This window comes from Orcinus orca, chromosome 3 (assembly GCF_937001465.1).
Source record: "Orcinus orca chromosome 3, mOrcOrc1.1, whole genome shotgun sequence".
Classification (NCBI taxonomy): domain Eukaryota; kingdom Metazoa; phylum Chordata; class Mammalia; order Artiodactyla; family Delphinidae; genus Orcinus; species Orcinus orca.
This window is the reverse complement of record NC_064561.1, coordinates 160,027,674-160,051,966: the sequence shown is the minus strand read 5'-3', so window position 1 is coordinate 160,051,966 and position 24,293 is coordinate 160,027,674. Positions and strand designations below refer to the sequence as shown.

Genomic DNA, 24,293 nt, shown 5'->3' with positions numbered 1-24,293 from the left:
TCATATGAGGCTGGATGTGGCTACATGACACTGGCCAGCAGACAACCATCGTGACATGCTGAAGATGCTTCCATTGCCACTGTGGTGGTCACCTTGGGCAGCAGGGGGTGGGCAGGCAGCCACACAGAAGGGTGGGCAGTGTCCAATCACACCCACTTGATACAGCAGCAAACCCAGCAGCAAGAGTGAGCCTGAGGCAACCAGAGCAATGCCTACTGACAACATGGCAGCCAGTGGCCAAGCAGGGCAAATGGCCAGGCCAGCCAGCACCAGGATGGTGACCAGTAGACAAGGCCACCAAGCAGCACCATGATGGCATCATCACCTCCACAGCTGTGCAGCTGACACACGCAGTTCATGTCCAGCTCAGCTGAGCTCATCAGCTGCTTAACCAGAACCAGAGGAGCCAGCAGACAGAGCACAGTGCCTACTACCAGCTGCTACTTGCTCAAGCAGCTGCTGGTGGGGGAGAGCAGCACCAGGCTTGCCACAAGGCCTTCAGTAAGAGTGATAGCTCTTTCTCAGGAAGGTAGTCCACCTCTGAAGCCCAGAAGGTTCATGGACAAATGCAGAACTAGTATCAAGATATCCCCATCCTATGTCTCAGGGCCCCAGGTTTTCCCAGCCAGCACCCTGGCTTTGGCATAACAAAGCAGAACACTGGGTGATCATTCAAATGTCTCTGAAGCCCTGCAACTCTATTAGATCTTCAGCCTGTTGAACAGCTCTGTGTTTTCACTACAGGAAATAAGGGCCTCTTTGTAAGATACCAAAGCTTGTTAACAGCCCTCAGTCTCTTACTATTATCCCTCTGCAGGGCATAAATACAACTTAGAAAGAACTAGCCAAGTTCACTGTCTTTAAAGGCATTGTTAACAAAAAACTTTCAAATGCCTGAATCCTCATCCCCTTTCACAGCCTTGTTCTCCACGGAGACATTTTCCTGCCACCAGCAGTGAAATCCTTAGCAATTAACATTGCTTTGTACACGGGAGTACCATTGCCCCACCTACCAAACAGGACAATATCCTTCCACTTCACCCACAGGGCGATAAGTAAGCCAGTCCTAAATACCTATCTTGTTTTCTTGGATAACTCCTGATACCACTTGTGTTATTTGGGTACTGTGAGAAGCAGATGACCCCTAGACAGAATTAGACGTGCAAATTTTTTTTAGGGAAAACATCTGTGAAGGAAACTGGGGAAGGAGCTGGAGGAGGGTGGGAGAACTGACAGTATGCGGGGCTGACCCTTGTGAGGGGAAAGAAAAGAAAGGAATGTCAGGTGCACGAGTAGTAGAGAATGTGGCAGTTTTAAGAAAGCTTGGCAAGGCTGTTGGTGAATCTTCAAGCCAAAGTTGCCCATTAGAGGAGTCCCCCATCTCCCAATATCAGGCCTGACTTAGCATCCTTCAGACCCTATAGCAACAGGATTGCTGATTAAGCTAATGAGTTAGTGTTTAGTTTCATCAAAACTTAAAAGTAAAAAAAATAATGTAGAGATCTTCATGGACTGTATGTCTTTATTTTGCTATGTTTGTGTCATTACTGTAACCCCTATATTCTCTTGTTCTATAATTTTATTTTATTTATTTATTTATTTATTTATTTATTTTGCGGTACGCGGGCCTCTCACCGTTGTGGCCTCTCCCGCTGCGGAGCCCAGGCTCCGGACGCGCAGGCTCAGCGGCCATGGCTCACGGGCACAGCCGCTCCGCGGCATGTGGGATCTTCCCGGACCGGGGCACGAACCCGTGTCCCCTGCATCAGCAGGCGGACTCTCAACCACCGCGCCACCAGGGAAGCCCTATAATTTTATTTTTATTAGCTCTTTGAAGTCCTCAAGAATTTAAAAGTGATTTTGTAAATTACTTTATGATTAAATTATTACGTCTACATTGTTATGTAGAGAACCCTGGATGAATCAGTCTGTGGGGAAGGAGGGGAGATTACAACTGATTTTTTTTAAAGAATATGTATTCTCAATTATAAATTGAACATAATTAAAATACTAAATTGTTTTGGTAAAGATTAATCAATCATCATATTGTACCACATCAATACATATATCACTTCTACAGATGCACAGCAAGCTTCAGCCTTTCCTTCAGTTTATCTGTACTAGCTTTTTTTTCCTATTGCCATATTCATCCGTGCATAAAGCCTGGAGATAACTAATTTTACCTGCATCTCCATCTTTGATGGAATCACATCAGGCTGTTTTAATTTCTGTTGAAGTGCAGTGTTCACCACAATTCAGCATTAAATGTCTAGAGACAAGAGAGTGCCTAAATACTCCAAATTATCTCTGTTATAACTTATTTGAGATTATCATTTCACATTTTTGGGGTTTATTTTGTTACTTTTATGATTTCAAATCTTTCCATTTTTACCTGAGTGTCTCCTATATATTTAATACCCTATTCACATTATACATAAAATATGTTTCTAAAGGTCCAAATGTTTCTGGGGGGGAGACACAGAGCATAAGGACTTTTGTAACCAAAGTTTTCTTCTGAGTGAAATTCACATGTATGTCTTTTCAAATGATTTCAGAGAAAACAATAAACCTTGTCAATACAGTGCAATTGATTCCAGTTGCCTGTTATTGTTTTATAAGAATGGCCCATCTCCGAAGAAATTATCAAATCGACCATGAAGAAATCCACACTGACATTAATATTGGCATTAGAACAGCAGAAAATAATGTACTCTGCTCATTTTCAGTTGGATAGACACAGCCTTAGACAACAAACATTTTCAGTAAATAGTATGGTGAGTTAATTTCCTTTGAATCCTTTATGAAGACAAGGGATTTATCACAAATGGAGTTCCCATTATGAGTCATGTTCTTTACCAATTCTCAATGCAGTCTTTGCTAGGTTTGAAGTATCATGAGTCAAATACACTCCTTTATTGGTTGCAGTATACCTGCTTACCCTGTTGTCATCACAATATGGATGGGATCATGTAGAAAACTGAACAACCTATTTTTGGACTTTCAGCTTAAGTACTTTAGTAGAAGCCACTCTGATAAATCATTTTATCTCTCATTTTCATAGGTTCATAGGTTCATGCTTAGCCTTCAAGGGTGAAGGCAACTGCCAATCAAGGAATATACCCACATCCGTTAGAAGTACAGATATAAAGGAAGAGAGAAGATACCCACCCAAAGAGCAGCCTGAGGAGTAGAAAAAAGAAACAAAGTAATAACCAAAGAAAGTGAACATGTCTCTATGCCTTTCCATTTATTCTCACTTTATTCTTTATAATTAAAACCCATATGCTGCAATATGACATTATCGTGTTTCTGAAGATTCCATTTTTCCATCTAGATATAAGGCTCCCTCAGGCTGGCTACAGATTTAGGGAGGAAGTCTTATATGTCCCCTAAAGTAAAGGTCCTTAACTCAGTGTAAGAGAGTCATCTCACTTTCTAAAATTGTTTGCAAAATAGTATAAACATGCATTTATCTGAGGGGAGGATTCATAGCTCTCATCAAGTCCTTATCCAATCTATAAAAACAACTACAACATTAAATAATATTAAGGATTACTGTTGTACTTTCTTTGTGTTTGTTTGTTTGTTTCCTGCTTCCTGTCATATTTCTTTCACTGCTAAGAATTTCTGCAGCACTACGGAAGTACTTGCCTTTAAACTTAACCTGAAAGTCTAGTGCAACTTCACTCTTCCTCCACTCCAAATCTTTGCTTTCAGAAGATTCTTGTATCTCTATTTCGCTGAAAAGATGTCACGTGATGTGATCATTCCAATTTAAAAGTGCTTTTTCTCTGACAAAGGTAATTTCCTCTTTTCCAGATGACAAGTTCCTCATATTCTCTAATATTTATTTATCCACCCTAGACATCAATCACATTTCTTCTAGTTCCCCATGATCCCAGCTATTAAACTTTCTGCATTCCCTCAAGCCTCATCAATTCTACCTAGGTCTTAATGCAACTTGTTGAAATTCACCTTCTCCTTTCTTCTTTACCAATACATTCTTCAAATTTTATAACAATCAAAATGTCAAAGAGAATGAGTCCAACTGTAGCAGTAGTGGAGGAAGGCACAATTAAGTTTCAGATTAGTCTGGGAAAGGCATTTCTAAATACTAATTATATATATATATTTATATGTGCATATATATATATATATATATATATATATATATACCAGAAAGAAAAATAAGAATATATTTTTAAACTTATGAATTAAAAAAACTAAATTTAATGATAAAATACAAACTAAGAAAAATATTGGTAACATTAGAGTAGATACAGTGCTAATAACCTCAATATAAAATTAGTTCTTATAAATCAATAGCCCATGAAAATATGCCTAAGAAATATCCCAAAAGAAAATGTGTAACAAACATGAACAGTTAATTCAGATACAAAAAAAAAATACCAAGTTATATTTGTGTTGAGCAAAGATAGTTTGAAAGCCTAATTTATAAGCAAACTTAGTAGGTAATATAAATGACAAAGAATAGGAAGTTAGTTAAAACCAAACCAAACCAAAACAAAAAAAACTTTGATACACGCATACCACTAAACACCATACAATTTCAAAGTCATTTAAAAATACATCTAATAATCTAGAAAATACTTATATTATTATTTAAAGCAGCAGGTTATCAAACATTACTGCATAGCACCTTTATTTTAAAGCTGTATCTATATACAAATCTGGAAATATATAAACCAAAATGTTAACTTATTTTATTCTCAGTGACAGAATTCCAACTGACTAATTTTCTCTGGGATTATATCATTCTATAATTTCTAAATTTTCTAAGGAAAAAGTTAGGTTTGTATGTTAGACATAAAAAAAGCAGAAAAAATAAATGTTATTTTAAAATAGATTACAAAAAGATGATTGAAAAATCTATGATTAAAAAGATTATTTTTAAATGGAAAATATTGTTGTTATACTAACTTATAAAGTCTACAGCTAGCAATAGAAAAATACTAAGGTACACCTTCTTGTTCTAAAGCCAGTGTTCCTTGCAGATTTATGTAAACCTAAAAGGCTTCTGCTCAAAGTAGCTTATCACTATAAGAAAAGCAGTGATTTAATTTTAAAACTTTTCTCCATTAATCATAAATATTAGAGTCCTGGGGAAAAAATGACATGTAATTTTGAAAATCTGATTATCTTTGAAAAAGATAATCAGTTTTCTCTAATAAAATAAAAAGTAATTGACTGATTTTATAATTTCTTGCATAAAGATAAAAATACAAGAGGAATGAGAAAGAGCCTTGTAAACTGCAAAATCAGTGCACACTTATTTTATTAGTTACACTACGATATTTAAGTGGAATATTTTCTTCTTTTGTTACCTAGGACCTCAGATAGTTAATAACTCTCAAATAATAAATCAATGTCCTAAATGCTGTAGACATACTGCATACTTTCTGTTTGGAATTACTTTCTTGAAAATAAGTTACTTTCTTTTAAAAATAAACTGTCAACTTTTAAAATTAAAAAGAATGTATTTTCTGGCGTTTAAAAAATGCTATGCTTGGCACTCTTGATTGATTAGATTAGACAGATGATAGATAGATATAGATATGACACGAATTCATATATTTATATGCATGCATGTTCACATTCTCTGCCAAAATAAACAATTTAAAATATCTGAAAAAGAGGTTGAAGATAATTGAAAAGAGAATCCTTCACTCCTTACCAAAAAAATGACAGATCTAGCATCAAGACACAGATATCCATTTTCTTGAACCTCTAAAAGTTAGTTGATAACAGAGCTTTGTTTTTCCCAGAAATCTTACTTCCTCCTGATGTTCCAAGAACTTGATCATTTCCCACACTTCTAGAGAAGCTATGCTTTTCACAAGCTTTGCTGAAACTCCTCTAGTGGTATGAGCAAAATGACTGACATAGCTTGAGAAAGAATGCACAAAAATCACTAGTGTGAGGTTGGCCATGTCCTCCTGCGGGAACAGTCAGAATGTGGCCCAGCTCTAATAGCAAAGAAGGAAATAGAGAACATACATCTGGGCAAAGAGCAAATGATGGTAGCAATTGTACCCTCAGAGATGAAGGGATTAAAAACAGCAGTGCCATTACTCAAAAATACCCATCAAAATCATGAATGCTAAGAAACCCCAAAGAAATTAAGAAAATCTAAATATCTCCCCAAAGGGGCACATAATTTTAGTGATAGGAAAACATTTATACTTCATTACTCTTTTAAAGAGTCCTGCTAGCAAAAGACATCAATATTTGTTTGAAAATAGGATGAAAGCCATATTTGGCAGGAGCACATGTGAAATCTTTCCAGAATGTATTTTTGTTCTCAATGGAACAACAAAACTTGATTTTTCTCCAATTTTAGAAAGGCATACACATATTTATATATGTATATGCTTGTGTCAAAGCACATGAAAAGTGTAACTTTAACAGGTAGTCCTCCCTCCTCCCTCACTCAAGTCATTCTTTTCCCCTGACCAACACGCGTAAACACAATCAGTAAAGACTTAGACAGTTATGATAGCTGTATTGATGCTTTGAAGGACTGTTTGTGTGTGTGTGTGTGTGTGTGTGTGTGTGTGTGTGTGTGAGATAGAGAGAGAGGAAAACTTTGTCAGGTGTCTCTTTAAAAATGTGCTTATATAAATGATATGTATCTATGAAAATATGTAGTTTATAAATATTATCATGTTATGTCAACTGTCTGCAACTTACGCTCAGAAATATGTCTTTGGGAACTTTCCATTTTAGGTACATAGAAGTGTTCCTTTTAACTATACAGAAGGTCCATTACATAATACTAGCCGATATTTATTGAACACTTAGTATGTGCAAGACACTTTTGGTGGTTTATTTGTATTGTTTCCTTTAATTCCCACAAATGAGTTAGATGGTCTTATCATCTCCATTTTACAGATGAGAAAACAGAGTCACAGAAAAGTTCAGCTATTTCCCCAAGTTCACACTGCAGGGAAACAGCAGAGCTAGGTTTTTAATCCAGATAGGCTGATTTTTCTCTCAGTATTCAATATCATCCTTTATAAATGCCTAAGATTTTTTAAAGATATACTCTCATTAGTGGACAATTAGCTAATTGCATATTTAAAAAAAAGACAAAACATTGCTACAGTAAACTTTTTGTCTTAACCCTTTATGTACACAAATGAGCACCCCCTGAAGTATACACTTAGAACTGCAATTCCTAGTGGAAAGTTATTTGCATAGGTTGTCCCTTAGAACTTAGTTTAAACTAGAGCCTAGAGGTTAAGACCCCTCAGCTGTAAAATCAGACAGACCTAGATTCAAATCTGTTTGTCTACTTAGGGGCTTTGGGGAAAAGGTCTCTCTGAACATGTTTATTCATATGTGAAAGGAGTATAATGACAGTACCTCTCTCAAAGTTTTACTAGAGACTAAATAAGTTAATGCACACAAAGAGCTTAATCTAGTGCTTAGTACGTAGTGAGTATTCATGATCATTATCAACTTCAGTGGGAAACCTTCTGTGAACCCCACGTCTATTCCCATTTCATCCTGCAGTAGTCTATAACCCATACATTATTCCTCCCCATTATATTGTAAGCAATCACTTCTTTTTCTGTCTCTCTCTCTCTCTCTTTGGATTTCAAGCTTCCTGATAGAAGGCACTATAGTTTCTATATGTGTCAGAAATACTGGAAGGTACCTAGTACCATTCATGTTTTATGAATGAACGATTAATGGAGTTGCAGAAAATAGATTCCTAAACTCCTTCTAATTCTTCCCCATCTTTTTGGCTATCAATCTAAATACTCTTAATAATACTGATTTCTTTACATTCCTTCCATCGAAGCATACCTAATTTTCCTTTGTTATATTATTTCATGGGGCAATGTAATTAAAAAAAAAAAACTAAAGAAAATGAAGTTTAACCAGCTGAAGTCTCTCTGAAATATATAGCTGGGCCAAAGCCAAAACAACCAAAAATATTTGACACAGTATTCTGATCTGACCAAGATATGACAACAACACAGGCTCCTGCAGGCCACAAAGTAAAAATGTGGTTTCAGCTCTCATATTTCATTATTCACATTGATCAAAATAAGTGGAGAATGAGAATTTTCCATTTCACTCTGTGTTGTATAGACACAGCATAAGTTGTTGCAGTTTGTTTTATTCTGTTTGCCTGGAGGAAAAGTCGTTTTGCTGTTTTAATAATACATTGAGACGGTTTAATGACAGATGGGGTTTCAGAACTCTTAATCAGCTTGCCACGATAACTGGGGTAAACTGAGCCTGTGCAGCCATAACAAAGATGAAGAGAAATGTCACCTAACTTACAGTGAACATGCTAACAGAACTTATCATATGCTTTCAAATTCTGTTTCATTAATTCTGCAAGTTTTTTCCATCCTCTTTTCCTGTCTCTCTACTTTTTATTCTTACTTCGTTCATCTGATTCTACCTTTGTGTGTTCATAACTGACTCCAACCCCTATATTTGGAAATTTTGCTTTCATTTGAATAGGAATTTGGGATTCATTCTTAGTAAGGTCAAATGAAAAAAATATCTGCAGCTGAATTTGTGTGCTGGCCGAAGTACAAAAGTGAAATGAAACGTAGGGAAAGTATCCAAAATGAGAATGAAAAGAAATACATGAGTGCAGGGAACTGGAAGTGGTCTGGGTTTCATCTGTCTGATCTGTGTAATTTCTCCCTTTTACCACTGTTTCCATCATCCTGTATGTGTATGTTCCCTAATTTGTTATAAGAAAACTGTGAGAGAATTTAAAGGATGCAGTAGAGAGTTAGGGGCTGAGTTCAGTTCTCACATTCATTTTCTGTACTGGGCAGTAAAGGGTTCAGGTCACAGAACCTAGAGAGAGCATTCATCCAGAGTGTGATAATGGGATGTGGAGAGACAAAGCATAAAAGAACAAGAAACAGAGTTCTTGTTTCTGTCTCTGACCAGATGCAAACTTGGAAAGAAGCTCTGACAGCTTCTGCCAAAAGAGCAATACTGTAAGGCACAGGCGAATGTCCAAATGGCCCAGTCAGCCCCAATCCTATCACCATGTACCCAAAACACCCATTAAAGGTTGGTGCACAGCAGCATTAATCCTGTGCCCACTGTGATGTGCTCCAACTCTAGTTCCAAAAAGCAGCATGATTATTTCTGACTCCTCTCTTACCACTACACTAATGAATTGTTCCTTTAGCTGTCATGTAAGATTTTGAAAGAAATAATTGGCTTACTATAGGAAAGAGAAATATTAAAATTGCATCTTCAATGTCTTAGAAAAACCTCCCCATGTCATAATCAAAGTTCCAAAACAAAGATATAATTAGTTGGAGCTCTAGTGGAAAATATGTGTATGTATAATAAAGTTCTTATATTAAGTCTAGTGCCTTAGCGCTGCACTCTCAGCTGTAGGAGATGTCTCTATCTTGGTTTTATCAAGATGCTCTTCTCATGCAAGTTTCCTGGATTTTTTGCATCACCGTATAGTCAGTATCTATGACCAATACCAATCCATAACAAACTTGGCATTTCCTTATATTTGTGCTGATAAATATTTTCATAGAGGTCTTAGTATATCTTATAGTCATTGTTCACTTTTGCAAACCTCATGTAGAATCTGCATTTTTTAAACCTCTGTGGCTCTAAGCACAGTTACTCCTAATTTGATATACCCACAGCCAAAATGCATTGTGGTTCATTAATTTGAAATTGGTGTTGGGTAAATGCTCTCAGTAACTTATTACTTGGACAGGGTTGTTTACTGAGTTGCATTCCAACTACCCCAAAGTAATTGATTATACTTAGTTCTTGGACAGTCCTCTAAAATAGCTTCCCAAATTGGCACTAAGATGTTATATACACACCTCTAGGTCAATGAGGTATTGTTTGCTAAAGCATTTATTCAGCCTCGTAACCATTTACAAATCACTTACTGAACACACACTTGTGGAGAGGCACTGAGAAAGTCCTGGGGCTATGAAGACATAGTTTATTCACAATCTGATGGAGAGAGAGATAAATGTGTAAACTAATGTGCATAACATGTGATAGATACTGTAAAAGGGATACAGCAGAAGAAAAAGGGAGTCGTCAAGTCTACTTGGAAAGAGTGGAATAGTCATTTCTACAGTTCAAGAATTCCTGGTATACCATCAAAAGAATATCAGATGCAGCTGAAATGTGTGTCATTAAACTAATATATCGAATAATGGACAAAATAGGATATTCAGTGAGCTCTCTAGAATTCTTCCCTTCCTTCTATTCAGAAATAAAAAGTGAATTCATAGTTTGCAAAATGTTTATCTCGATCAGGAAAATAAGGAAAAATATTTGTTTCCTAGTATCTCTTCTAGAAACTCCCACAATCTTCTTACCTTGGGTTGTGTTTTAGCTCCTGTCAGGATATAGTAAAGTCAATCTTTCCAGTGAATAGTTAATGGCTGTGCTCACCTCAGAAGAAAGTCAGGGAAATGTATGCATTTTGTACATTTCACCTGCAGAATTATATTTAGGGGATTAATTTTTGTATATTCTATTCCCCTTTGAAGTTATTCTTTTAAAAAGCATATTTTCAAATTCTTTAATCAATATAAAATTTAAAAAATTATACATTAAATAGTCTCTGTGAAATACATCTTGGTGCTACAGCCCCTCATGTTTAATCGTTCAAACAAATTCAAGATAAAATTGTAGAACTATAGTATTAATTGCAAATGTCTTCTATAAAAAACTTTTGATATTTTCATGTTTTCAGATATGCAAATTCCATTTTGAGGTATCTTTTTTGTTTTTAAAGTAGTCATCAATAGAAGTAAGTCATTCTTAGTTGTCAGACACGCAAAGACTAGTAACAACATTTGTTAGCTGATTCATAGGATTCCCGAGTTAAAATTGAGGTGATTATTTATTGTATAAAATCTCTAAAAAGCATGAAATTCTCTTTCCTACTCTCATCTGCCTGAAGTCTATGAAAATTGATCAATCGGAATACTTCACATTCTACTTCCTCTAAAAAATAAAATCAATCAATAAATATTAGGTAGAACTTGTCTTTATTGCAGACATTTTATAATCTAATCTTAAGAATAAGAATTTTGATCTACAGATGATGATAATACCTAATGCATGGTCCTTTGTTTCATAACAGAAGGAACACAGGAATTATTTGACCTATATGGTCAAATGAAGTTTTTGAAACCATTAAATACTGCCTGCACTTTAGCAGAAAACATAGGAAGGCATTTGAAAGAATATAATCACTCATCATGCTTTCCCCTAGGACAACCACTATTTTCTTATCCACACACAAAAAAAGCATGAACAAAAGCACCAAGAAAATTTCTATTACTATCACTTTCATAGCAATGAAAACTATTATGATGTAACAAAAAAAGATAGTGAACAAATCACAGCACACATAAATGCTCAAATTTTTGCAAATCTCTTTTGTCCATTAAAGTTAACAAATAAATTTTTTTCATAGTAATAATAGTCACAGACATTGCATAAAGTTAAAATGTCCATCAAAAAGGAATGTTATCACTGATAACATGCATATGTTGTGTATGTTTTGTGTATTTCTCAGGCTTAGAAAATGCCACTGAGATTGTGGGGAAAACAGGGCTGACACTGGGAGTTATCAAATTAAACAAAACCAAGCAAATAAGTAAACCTTGTTAGTCACAAAGGCAGTGGGAGCAGCAGGGACTGGACTGGAGGCAGCGAAAGATGTGCTTTTTAATCTTACCTCCTACTTCCCCACAGGAAATATGTTGATTCTTGGTGCAATCGGTTCCCATAAGAACTCAAAGGAGCCCTGATGATTTCTTTACTTTCCAGGAACTACTATAATAATATTTTTCAATTATTACAAAGCTTCCACCCATATGCTCAGGGTGCTATATCAACAATTAAAACATCATCGTCGTAAACAATAATAATTAAAAACACATAAAGAGCACAGCACAAAACAGCCACAGAACACTGAGCACAAGCCGTGTTGAAGGGAGAAGGGTCCTTTTGCAGTGCTCCTTGTAATGTGATATTGCGTAGCCATTTTCTGAAGTTCAAAACCATAAGCAGTTCTAAAAGCATCATCAGTTTACTAACTACAAAATGCCTACAGGTTGATCTATGGAACATGGCTCTCATACTTGGGAGAATTATCTAGTATCCATTGTCTCCTTTAAAATCAGAACTTTCAAAAAATAATGTAATGCCAATTAAAATGAGGAAAGAACCTGCCAACAGAGCTTCTGACAGAATAGAGAATCTTGGCAGGATTTTAATAATTCTGTCTCCTGTTTCATGTTCCTCTGGTTGTGATGATTAGTAAGTTGCTTAACCCATTTATGGTTTTATTTCAGCGTCTGTGAACAAGGAGTAGAATTGTTTCTGGCACTAGAGAAATTGCTTTAAGTTGTACAGACTAAAGATTCTATTTCTCCACCAAGTAATTCACATAACCCTCCCCACAAACCTGATGTTTAACCAGGAATACCAGCTCTCTGATTTGAAATACGTATTTTTTTTTAATTTATTTTAAGGAAATAATTCAGTGACATCTTCTTTATAGAAATGCCAAATATATTTTTAATAAAATTAACTTATTGAAGTCTTTTCTACACACTACAACATGAGCAAAGTATACATGTTTAGCTTGATAAATGATCAGGAAGTGAGCATACCTATATAACCACCACTCTGATAAATAAATGGAACAATTCCAGCATCACAGAAACCTCCTTTCTGTCCGCTCAAGTTACTATCTTACTTCCAAAAGGTAACAAGGAGGCTACCTTCTATGGCCATCTCTCTGTGTTACCTGGTTTTGATCTGTATGGAAATAGATCTCTACTGTGCCTAGTCTTTACGACTCTTCTTTTGCTCCACGTTATGTGTGTGAAATTCATCCACTATGCTGTGTGTAGCAGCAATGCCTCCACTGACATTACTGTTTGGCATCACTTAGTGTGAGTATGCCACAATTGACTTGGTCATACCAGGTGTTCAGCTGCTCTTATGAACATTCCCATACATGCTGTTGAGTGCACGCAGGTTTTCATTTCTGTTAGGTACACACCCATAGTAGAATTGCCTGGTCATAGAATTTGTGCACCCAAACGTTCTGCTTTAGTAGATATTTCTATTCAGTTTTCCAAAGTGGCTGGCTCGTTTTACATAACTACCATCTGAATGGAAGAGTTCTAGTTGCTCAATATCCTCATCAAGAATTTTTCATTTTCAGCTTTTAAATTTTTTAAGTTCATTTTAAGTTAATTCATTCGGTTTCATTTTTCGTATTACCTCATTGGGGTTTTAATTTGAATTTCTGATGACAAATGATATTGAGCAATTTAGTATATGCATATTGGACATTTGAATATCTTCTTTTGCGAAATGCCTCTTCAATAATTTTGCCCATTACTTTTAGACTGAGTTGTCTGTATTTTCCTTAATGATTTTAAGAAACTCTCTGCATACTCCTGATATGAGTCCTTTTTCAGTATTACCAACATGTTCTTGCACTCTGTGGTTTGTCTTTTCTCTTTCTTACTGGTGACTTTTAATGAACAGAAGGAATCAATTTTAATAAAGTCCACTTTAGAAGTCTTACTTTTATAGCAAAGGGTTTTTGTAGCCAACTCAAGAAGCATTTATCAACTCTCAAACCACAGACACTCTCCTTTGTTATTTTTCAGAAGACACATAGTTTTACCTTTGCATTTAGATCTACAGTTCACGGAGACATGATTTCTTTTTTAATCATTTGAAGTAAGCTTCAATTTTAACTTTTATTTCCCAAATGATGTCCAGTTGACCTAGAACCATTTACTGCAAACAACATCTTTTTTCCTATTGCACGGAAGGGGAACTTTATCATAATTCAAGTAACTATAATGAGGTTCTGTGTGTTGCTTTATTTATCTATTCTTACTTCATTAAATTCTGAATAATTCCTGAATTACTAGAGTTTTATAAGTCTAGATATTTGAAAATGTCAGATTCCCCACTTTATTATTTTTCAAGATTGTCATTTCTATTCTAGTCTTTTGCTTTTCCATATATAATTTAGCTTCAGCTTGTCAGTTTCCACCAAAATATTTTGATTGGAATTCCATTAAATGTATAGATCTATTAGGGTATATTTGATATTATTACAATATTGAATCTTACAAACCATGGATATGGTACCTCTCTCCATTTATTAAGTCTTCTCTAATTTCTCTCATGTCTAGCAGTTTTGTTTGTAGAGAGTTTACATATGTTGTGTCAAATTTATTCCTGGTATATAATGTATTTTAAGGCTATTCTAAAAGTTATAAGTATATAGTTTTTATGTTCCAAATTTTTCTTATATTTAGAAATAAATCTAATGTTTATGTTAATATTGTATACAGAAACATTGCTGAATTTATCGATTAATTTTACTAGTTTTTCTAAATTATATCATATGCAAATAATGACAATTTTTTTCTTCTCTTCCAATACTTTTCCTCTTTATTTATTTAACCCCATTTCACTGACCAAGATCCCCAGAAAAATGATGAATAGAGGTGGTGTTAGTGGCATTCTTATCTCATTTGTCTCAAAGGGCAGCTTTCAACATTTAACCACTAAATAGGATGCTTGCTAGAGGTTTTGTTGATATCGTTTATCAAATTGAGGAAGTTCCCTTCTATTCCTAATTGCTAAGAGTTTTTATCATGAAAAGGTGTTGGACTTTATCAAATACCTTTTAATGACCATATATTGACCATATATATATTTTAATGACCATATATTTTTCTCCTTAATCCTGTTAACTTAATCCTGGGAAATTACACTGATTGATTTTTGAATGTTAATCTCAATGCTGAATTTCCAGAATGAACATGCCAAATAATTTTCTTTGCATTTTATGTGAGACTTTCAAATAAGAGAAAAATGTTTCATTGCAGAATTAATTGTGCCTTTAAAAATCTATCCTATTTTCAACAATTTCTGACACCTTTTTCTAAGGTGTTCAAAGTTACCGCCAGACAGAGTTAACGTCACTGGTTTTCATTTACCCTCAAGCATGCTTTTGTAATGATCTGGGAAATTCACATTTTCTTTGTCCATTTCAGCTCCTATAACCTAGAAATCAGTTTCTGAATATCTTAATATAGGAATAAATATTAAATATTGTATATTTATTTTATTGTAGGAAAATGGGTTACTCTTAAACCAGTGATTTTTTTTAAAACATTGATCTAATAACTGGTTTGAAATGATACACACATGGCCTTTGTAATAATCAGTTCTGGGGTCCCCTTTAAAACACTGATGAAGGCCTTTATAATTATAAGTCAAAGTTGTCTGAGCTTTCTCAGATCTCAGAGTAGCAACGTATGCTTCAGCCCCTTCTTCCAACCTATCTTACACTTCTAGATGGCAAGTTTCATGCAAACAGGAAGATACGGTTTATGAAAAGTTCATATAAAAATTTTAAAAATCACACAAATACGTGTAGCCTTAATCACTCTAAAAACACATATTTCCTTCTACTATACCGCCAACATTTGGAAATGGAAATGCTATATACTAAGTACCATAGTACGGGAGTACTTAAGTTGGAAGAGACTTGGCTTTTCTAAAAAGTATTTGGAAAACAAAAAAGGTTTAATTACACAAAAGGAGCGATAACTAACCAGGAAGTGGGTGAAAGAATTTAAAAACAATCCATTCAGAATTTTAGAATTGCCCCACATTTTAGGGGAGGCAATTAATAGCCAGTATTTGGGAGTCCAGTAATGTTTCATGTTCAAGTAGAAAAATGTGGAAACTAAGCCAAGATGTTAGTCTGGGAAGCAGCTGCAGCCCATTTTAGAAGTACACACAGGCGGGCAGTCCATCAATGCTGTCACTAAGATACCAAATTTAGCATAAAACAATAAAGCTTGGAAAAAAATCTAACAAAAACTTGGAAAAAAATCTAACAAAAGCTTGGAAAAAAATCTAACAATCATCTTCACCGAGAACGTAAAGCTTGTGATAGGTTTGCTGTAATACGTTCATAGGATTTAGCTCAGCTAAAACTTTTTTTAGTTCTTTGTAGTAAAATACGTGGTTTTCTCTGTCTTCACTCTTTGAAGTCTACTAGCATAATCCATTTTACCTAATTTATGAGAATGTTTAATCAAACAGGATTTTGAACTTTTATTGTACCCTTCAAACAATGTCTGAGGATCATCTCCAAATGTTTTGAATTCCTACCAAGTAGCACTGTGCCTGCCATTTCCAATATAGGTAATAAGAAACCCTTATTATGTGATAAATAGATGTTTGATTAAAGAATGAAACAATTCAAATTTTATCTTTCAAAATCCTGATTGTGAATAGTCCATGGATCAAATTCATTAGCCTATACGAGAAAAAAAAGTTCATGTCTTTACTAGTACCTCTCATTTGTTACTACTAACTTTTAGGCAACCTTGGAGTCTGGGATCCATGTTTGAAACTATGTTACTTTAATAATGGAAGTAAAACTTTCCACATACCCTGAAGATAAAACATTATTAAGGTGCAAAAATAAGAATCTTTCCCAAAAGAGAAATCACATATTTGGGGGGATATTATTTTGCTCCAGTTGGCCTTACTAATTTTGCACTCAAAATTAGTGTTTTTTGTGTTACTTCTTATTCTACCCATGCAATTTCTAGTGGGGCACTTCAAGAAAAGGCTTTTTCCAAAAATTGAAGTAAAGAGGCTTACTTTTTATATGAACACTTCCTACAATAGCTTTATATTGTACTTTCAGAAATATCTTGATAAATAAAAATGATTAGTTTCATGGCCTTATTTATTAATCATAGGCATCCTTTAATTATCTTCATGTTATATTCATTGATAGCAAATTGCTTTCCTCAGATTGTATAAAGCAAAAATGGCCAGTGTTCAAGCACTCTGAATAAAATGTAAAGGAATATGACATCACCTTAAAAGAACAAATGTGGTTCATAGCAACCAACGTGGCAGGATTGCCACTGTCATCTTCACAACCAGTGGCTCCCTTGTCAATCCTTCAAATATTCCAGCGTTTTGTTTTCTTTAATTATTAATGTAAACAATGAAATAGGGAGGAAACTTTAGCCACTTCTACAAGCAAAGCATAAAAAAACTTCTAGGCCAGATTTTGTTGTTCTTCACACATTTCTCTCAACTTGGTTAAGACCCTTGGATTATGGAGTGAGAATGGAGAATCTTGCTGGGAATTCTAAGTTCTCTCAATAGCAAGCGGAAAAGTTGATATGTAAAATTCTTTATTAACTAACCGGAATCATCTAAAAACCAGCATGTCACATTCATAATTCAGTTCAGAAATTTAGAGCTAGAGATAGGGAGCATTAACACTTGAGAATCGCACAAAGCACTTCATTGGGTGTTCAGTCTGTTTGTACACAAGAAAAAAGGGGCACTTCTAGAAAAGAGAAAGTTTTGCTACTTCCATTCCCTGAAAGGATAAATGTTCTTAATTATATCTGGCACTATGTTTGAATGAAATGTGCCATGTTACTACATTTGAAATGTGTTTTTTTTACAGTGTTAGGTTGATGACATTTTTAGTCTTGGAGTTTATTTTTCTAGAAAGTTAGCAATATAGAAACAAATATGAAGAATCATAGACTTTTTAACTGACGAGAGGTTATAGATTAATTCAAATAATTACAACCATACTTTAACTTGTTACTTGAATTCACTAAATGTTCATTGAATGGAATTCTAAGTTGAAATATCTCAAAATAAATTCACATTTTTACTCTTCTAATGACATCTCCGTCTCCCAGGTGTGAACAGACCTAATATGCAATAGATAAAATTTATTTTATTGTGTACACTATATACTATATAAAGCATCTATAATCTATGTGTAACAACAACATTTGTATAAAGTACACATTCCAAGGAAATTCCCTGGTGGTCCAGTGGTTAGGACACGGTGCTTTCACTGCTGGGGCCTGGGTTCTATCCCTGGCTGGGGAACTAATATCCATAAGCTGTGTGGTGTGGCCAAAAAAAATTAATAAATACATAAAATAAAAATGTTATTAAAAATAAATTTTAAAGAAAGTACACATTCCAAAGCATCATAACTCAAAAATTCCAATTCATATAAATGTAAGCTATACTAACATTATTCAATTATTTTCAAAGCTATTAATATAATTTATGCAAATTATGCATGTTTATAGAATATATTATATAAATATTAGAAATAAGTATATAAATATTAATATATACAAAATATATTCCTAAATAGATTAGGATTTTTTATAGATTCTGTTACAGCAATTGAAAATAAAACAAATTATGCTCAAAAAATTGAGAAGTGGGGCTTCCCTGGTGGCGCAGTGGTTGGGAGTCCGCCTGCCGATGCAGGGGACACGGGTTCGTGCCCCAGTCTGGGAAGATCCCACATGCCGCGGAGCGGCTGGGCCCGTGAGCCATGGCCGCTGGGCCTGCGTGTCCAGAGCCTGTGCTCTGCGGCGGGAGAGGCCACAGCGGTGAGAGGCCCGCGTACTGCAAAAAAAAAAAAAAAAAAAGAAAAAAGAAAAAAAAAATGAGAAGTGGTTAACAAACTGCATTTCACGATATCTAGAAATAATCACACTCACACATATGCCCAAATATATAATAGCATTGCTTTATCAGTGTTTTCATCTTAATGCAATGATCTTATTACTAGAAAACTGTGTATTCTCTAGAAAGCAGATGTTTCCTACTTTGCAATATGCATCCTTTGAACAAGTTCAATATTCATTAAAGGTGAATTCTATTAAATCCAGATGTCCCTTATGATTTATCTATTACTCTTAATCTCATAGTTAAACACTCTGTTTTTTATACTCCTGTATCTTTTTCACATAGTTCTCATAGTTTCACATAATTACAGACTGTTACAGGCTGTAACTCTGTCCCCTTTTGTTTACATGGCACCTAGTGGATGTTCAATACATGTTTTTAAAATAGTATTTAATAAATTATTCCATTTCAGAAACTCAAAATATTGACTTCCTGATGTAACCTCTCAGTGTGTCATTTATCCATCCATTCTTTTACATTCTTCTGCCATTATTTCATACGTAGAAGTCCCTCAACTTACAGTTTTGCCCATGCTGAATAATGCCATCAGAATAATGATTATGAATCAATACTGTCATCATACCATGCTTCTACAATAAAAATCATCAACACTCCCTATTGCTTATAGGATTAATTAATTAATTCAATCAAAAAACACATTTATTGAGTGTTTTCTATGTACCAAAATATTCAAACTTCATGAAGTGGAATATAAGTCCCTCCGAATTTGGCTGTAATCAACATGTCCAACATCTTCAAACTCTGACCCTCTTGGATCTTACATTCTAGCTTAATTTTTTTCTTTTCTTGCCTCCCTTATACATAACTTGTGCCTTCCTACTTCCCAAATTTTGCATGTTAAGACTGCTCTTTTCTCACGGTCTACCCTAGTTTTTAAGACATGATCAAATTTTTCCTCTTTTATGAAAATTTCACAAACCATTCCAGATATGAATAATTTATTTTCTATTGTACAATTTCAATTATCCTTTAATTACAGGCTGTCTTCCAAAATATTTAATTTTATTGTATCGATTTTTTTTTTTTTTTTCCTGTACGCGGGCCTCTCACCGTTGTGGCCTCTCCCATTGCAGAGCACAGGCTCCGGTCGCGCAGGCTCAGCGGCCATGGCTCACGAGCCCAGCCGCTCCGCGGCACGTGGGATCCTCCCGGACCAGGGCACGAACTCGCGTCCCCTGCATCGGTAGGCGGACGCTCAACCACTGCGCCACCAGGGAAGCCCTGTATCGATTTTTATTAGGGAAATCAGCATTATATAATGAAAAAATTAAGGGCTTTAGCATTGCCCATATTTAAGTTCAAATTTCCAGTAAGCTACATACTAGCCAGGTGATCTTGGTTAAATTAATTTCTGGATGACTTTCCTAGCTCTAAAGTAAAATTAGTAATAACTACTTCCTAGAGTGATGGTAAGAATTCAGTGAAATAGCATTGGTACTATGATTACTATGATTTTCCTACAGTTCTGCATTTTTTAAATATACTTATGTTTACTAATTAACAATTTGCAAGCCCTTGAGAGCCAAAGGGCTTTATTATATTTTACTATGTACACTATTGTAAAGAATAGAATCATAGGAAACATTTCTTTAATAATGGATTTTTTAGGTCATTTTCCTATTAATACACTTATGGAGAAAAAATAAACTATGGATATAAGGACATGAGTGGAAGATGATACCCTATCATTTAACAATTTATGCTAAATTGTACATGTGTGTGCATGTATGTATGTATTTTTACATATGTTTAAGTTTATATAATATACATGTATACTTGTATATATAGGTATGTACAATATACAAATACACATACTCTCAAACATGTATATGTGTGTGTGCATATATATGCATACATGCATACACACATATATACAAAAATAATTAAGCCAGATAGGAAATTGAGTATCTTGGGTTGAAATATTTCTACATAGCACAGTTCTGTTGGATATGCATTTGGAATTAATAATGCACTTTCTCAGAGAGCAGCATATCAACATTCTAAGGCAGATTTCAAGACTTTAGTTTGAAGAGGGCTCAAAATGTGTACTTTAAACTGATCAGTTTCAATTATATTACAGGAAAATCAGTAAGTCAGTAAAATATACAAAAATTATTTCTGAGATTATACTAATTAAAAACTTATTTCTGGGCTTCCCTGGTGGCGCAGTGGTTGAGAGTCCGCCTGCAGATGCAGGGGACACGGGTTCGTGCCCCGGTCCGGGAAGATCCCACATGCCGTGGAGCGGCTGGGCCTGTGAGCCATGGCCGCTGAGCCTGCACGTCCGGAGCCTGTGCTCCGCAGCGGGAGAGGCCACAACAGTGAGAGGCCCGCGTACCGAAAAAAACAAAAAAACAAACCCACTTATTTCTCTAAATATTTGCTTTTAAAGAGCATTTCTGGATTTAGGTGGAATTTTAAACAATCTTACATTGCATTATTAACTTGATTAAAGGAGCATTCCCATTTTTACATATTTTATATCCTACACTGAATTCCAAGCACACAGTTCTATGGCAGTGCCCTTCACTTGTTCTTTCCAGTTGGAATGCATGGCTAATCTCTTAGGGGAATGTTCTTGCTATTTATTATTGATTTTACAGTTCAAAAGTGTAAGTGGGCAGTGAATGGGCTGGATTTCAGATTAGGGAATAACCACTAAGAAGAAGAAACCAGTTGGACATTTGTGATAAATTGCTATTTTCTGTCTGAATTTTATACCTAGTTATAGGTAGTTTACAGAATTAAGCTCCATATGGACAAAATGTTACTAAGGGGACTACGATATAACCTGTATGTAGTTACAGATGCTTCTCTCACTCTTTCGGGACACATTTTAGCAGAAACATGGCATAATCAGGGATTTAGAAATAATGAAAGATTTGGCTTTCATCTGTTTTTCATGGATTTACCAGAGCTGAGATAAGAAAACAAACACACACAAATGTTAGCTGTAATAGCATTAAAGCAGACTAAACAAATGTTCCCTGAACGTGTTTACACACACACAGGCACATACATGCACATAAACACATAAAACGCTCATACCACCACCACCAGCAGCAGTTAATTCCCAGTATAGAAATAGTTTCAGTGCTTTACAGTATTGGAGAAAAAAAATGATCTGTTATAAAAGAATCTTGATGAATTCCCCAATTGTATGGATTTTTTTGGCTTTATATTATCTAAGCTAAACTAATGCAGATGTCCCAAGTGCTGACCTATCAGGAATCTTCCAAACTGTAATAATGATTTGGGGTTATACATTACTATTCTTTAAAATGTATTATAAATAACGTATCGGCCAATGTTCATCCAGGAAACTGAAACCACTAAGAATTTGAAACTGATAAAATTTAACGCAGGGAATTGGTCATACATATGATGGAAGAGCTGAAATGACCAAATAGGGGAAAGGAAGCAACACTAAGATTAGCAAAAGCATGAACCCACTTCTACCCACAGGCTCAAGAGCTAATACAAAGGAGTAGATGATATTATTTGGGCCCAGGGCCCTAGATTACAAGGAGTCTGGGGCCAAGGTGGACCTTTCTAGCAGGAGCTGGACCAAAGGAGATACAGCTATTGCTAGAGAAGCTGCCTGAAGCAGAGAGCAAAGGGGAGAAATAATCTAGATTCTTCCTTCTGGGGCCTTCCAGTTGCCAACCTGTAACTCTCATTGGCTAACCCTGGCCAGAAGGCAGCTGACACAGGGGAAATACCTCCTGCTGAGGCAATCCTCCCATGATTTTCCTTTCTGAGGAAAAAAAAAAAAAAAAGAATTGATCTGAGAGTAAATAGGTCCAGGATCAAAACAGATTTTATATATATATATATAATTTCTACATAAAAAAAATTTTTATTGGAGTATAGTTGATTATAGTTGATTTGATGGCAAAGTCAATCAGTTATACATATACATATATCTACTCTTTTTTAGATTCTTTTCCCATTACAGAGTATTGAGAAAAGTTCCCTGTGCTATACAGAAGGTCCTTATTAGTTATCTATTTTTTATATAGTAGTGTGTATATGTCAATCCCAATCTCCCTATTTATCCCTCCCCGCCCCTCCCCCTGCCCCACTTTCCCCCCGGTAATCATAAGTTTGTTTACTACATCTGTGACTCTTTCTATTTTGTAAAAAAGTTCATTTGTACCATTTTTTTAGATTCCACATTTAAGCAATATCATGTGATATTTGTCTTTCTCTGTCTGACTTACTTCACTCAGTCTGACAATCTCTAGGTCCATCCATGTTGCTGCAATCATTTCTATATTACATTGTCAAATGTCAAACTATTTAAAATTCAATCTACTATCTTGAAATCCCAGATTTATGTAGAATTCCATCACCAAACTATAAAAAAAAAAGAAACAAAACAATTTGGAGGTTAAAGAAAAATTGTTTGCATTGCCGAAAAGCTTAGACACTTCTCAACAGGGAGAGGTCAAGATGGCAGAGTAGGAGGACACTGGGCTCACCTCCCCTCATGAACGCATCAAAACTACAGCTACATATAGGGCGACTCTTGCTGGAATCCACCTGAGGACTAGCAGAACAGCTCTTCTACAACCAAGACTGTAAAAAAAGAGCCAAACAGAGTCTGGTAGGAAGGAAGGAAAAACGATCCGATTGGTACCCACACCACTAGTGTGGGACTCAGAAGAGGAGGGGGATATCACAGGCTCAAGGATCTTCCCTGGGGAGCAGGGGTTCAAGCCATATATCAGGCACCCCAGGCCTTGGGGCTGACATCGGGAAGATGAGCCACCTTAGCTGTTTGAAAACAAACGGGACTTACTGGAGGCCAGTAAGAAACCAAGAGTCTGCTCATGAAGAGCTTGCACACAGACTTGCTGGCTCCCAGTCACAGGCCAGAACAGCATATTGAAAACTGGGGCTCTGGCCAGCTTGCCAGGACTACCCCAGCACAGCCCCCCAGCCCACATTGGGCTCCTGCTTCAGCCCCTCTTACTGCAGTGTTGCTCGTCACTAAGGCAGAGGCTGCCAGTACCAACAAAAGTATGCACACTTGGAGGAAACAGAGCTGGCTCAGACCTGGCCCTGCCTCTGCCTGGGATGGAGGCAGCCATTGCCAGCACATACTTTGGTTCCCCCACTCAGGAGGAAGCAAGACTAGCTCCAGGCAGGAGACCTCCACAGCCAGCATGCATCCCTGCAGGCACTCAGAAGGGAGTGAAGCTAGCCCCAGGACAGAGATTGCCATCCCTGAGGCACACTTGTGCACACTTGGGAGGGGGTGGGCCCAGCTCAGTAGTGTGGCACTAACCCCTCTGGCTCTGACCCAGACTGAACCAAGGCTCATACATCAGCCAGCACTCACTTTGGGGTACACACTCAGGAGAGAGCAAGGCTAGCTCCAGGGCAGAGAATACTGTCTCTGGAGCTCCCATGCCTGCGTGAAATGAAAAATACATTAGAAGGAATTAACAGCAGATTATGTGATACAGAAGAACACATATGCAATCTGGAAGATAGAATAATCAAATTCATCCAATTTAAACAACAAAAAGAAAAAAAAATTAAATAGAACAGTTGAAGGGGTCTCTGGGACAACATCAAGCCTACTAACATTTGCATTATATGAGTCTCAGAAGGAAAAGAGAGAAAGGGGTAGAAAATATATTTGATGAAATTATGGCTGAGAA

General features: G+C 35.8%; 1 protein-coding gene across 1 annotated transcript; it reads right to left on the bottom strand.

Moving 5' to 3' along the window:
* On the bottom strand, positions 1–24,038 carry LOC117199964 (transmembrane protein 125). The gene is given in 3 exon segments (XM_033421153.1): positions 1–290; positions 293–496; positions 23,969–24,038. Coding segments are annotated over 3 exon segments (564 nt in total).
* Between the last annotated feature and the right edge of the window lie 255 nt (positions 24,039–24,293).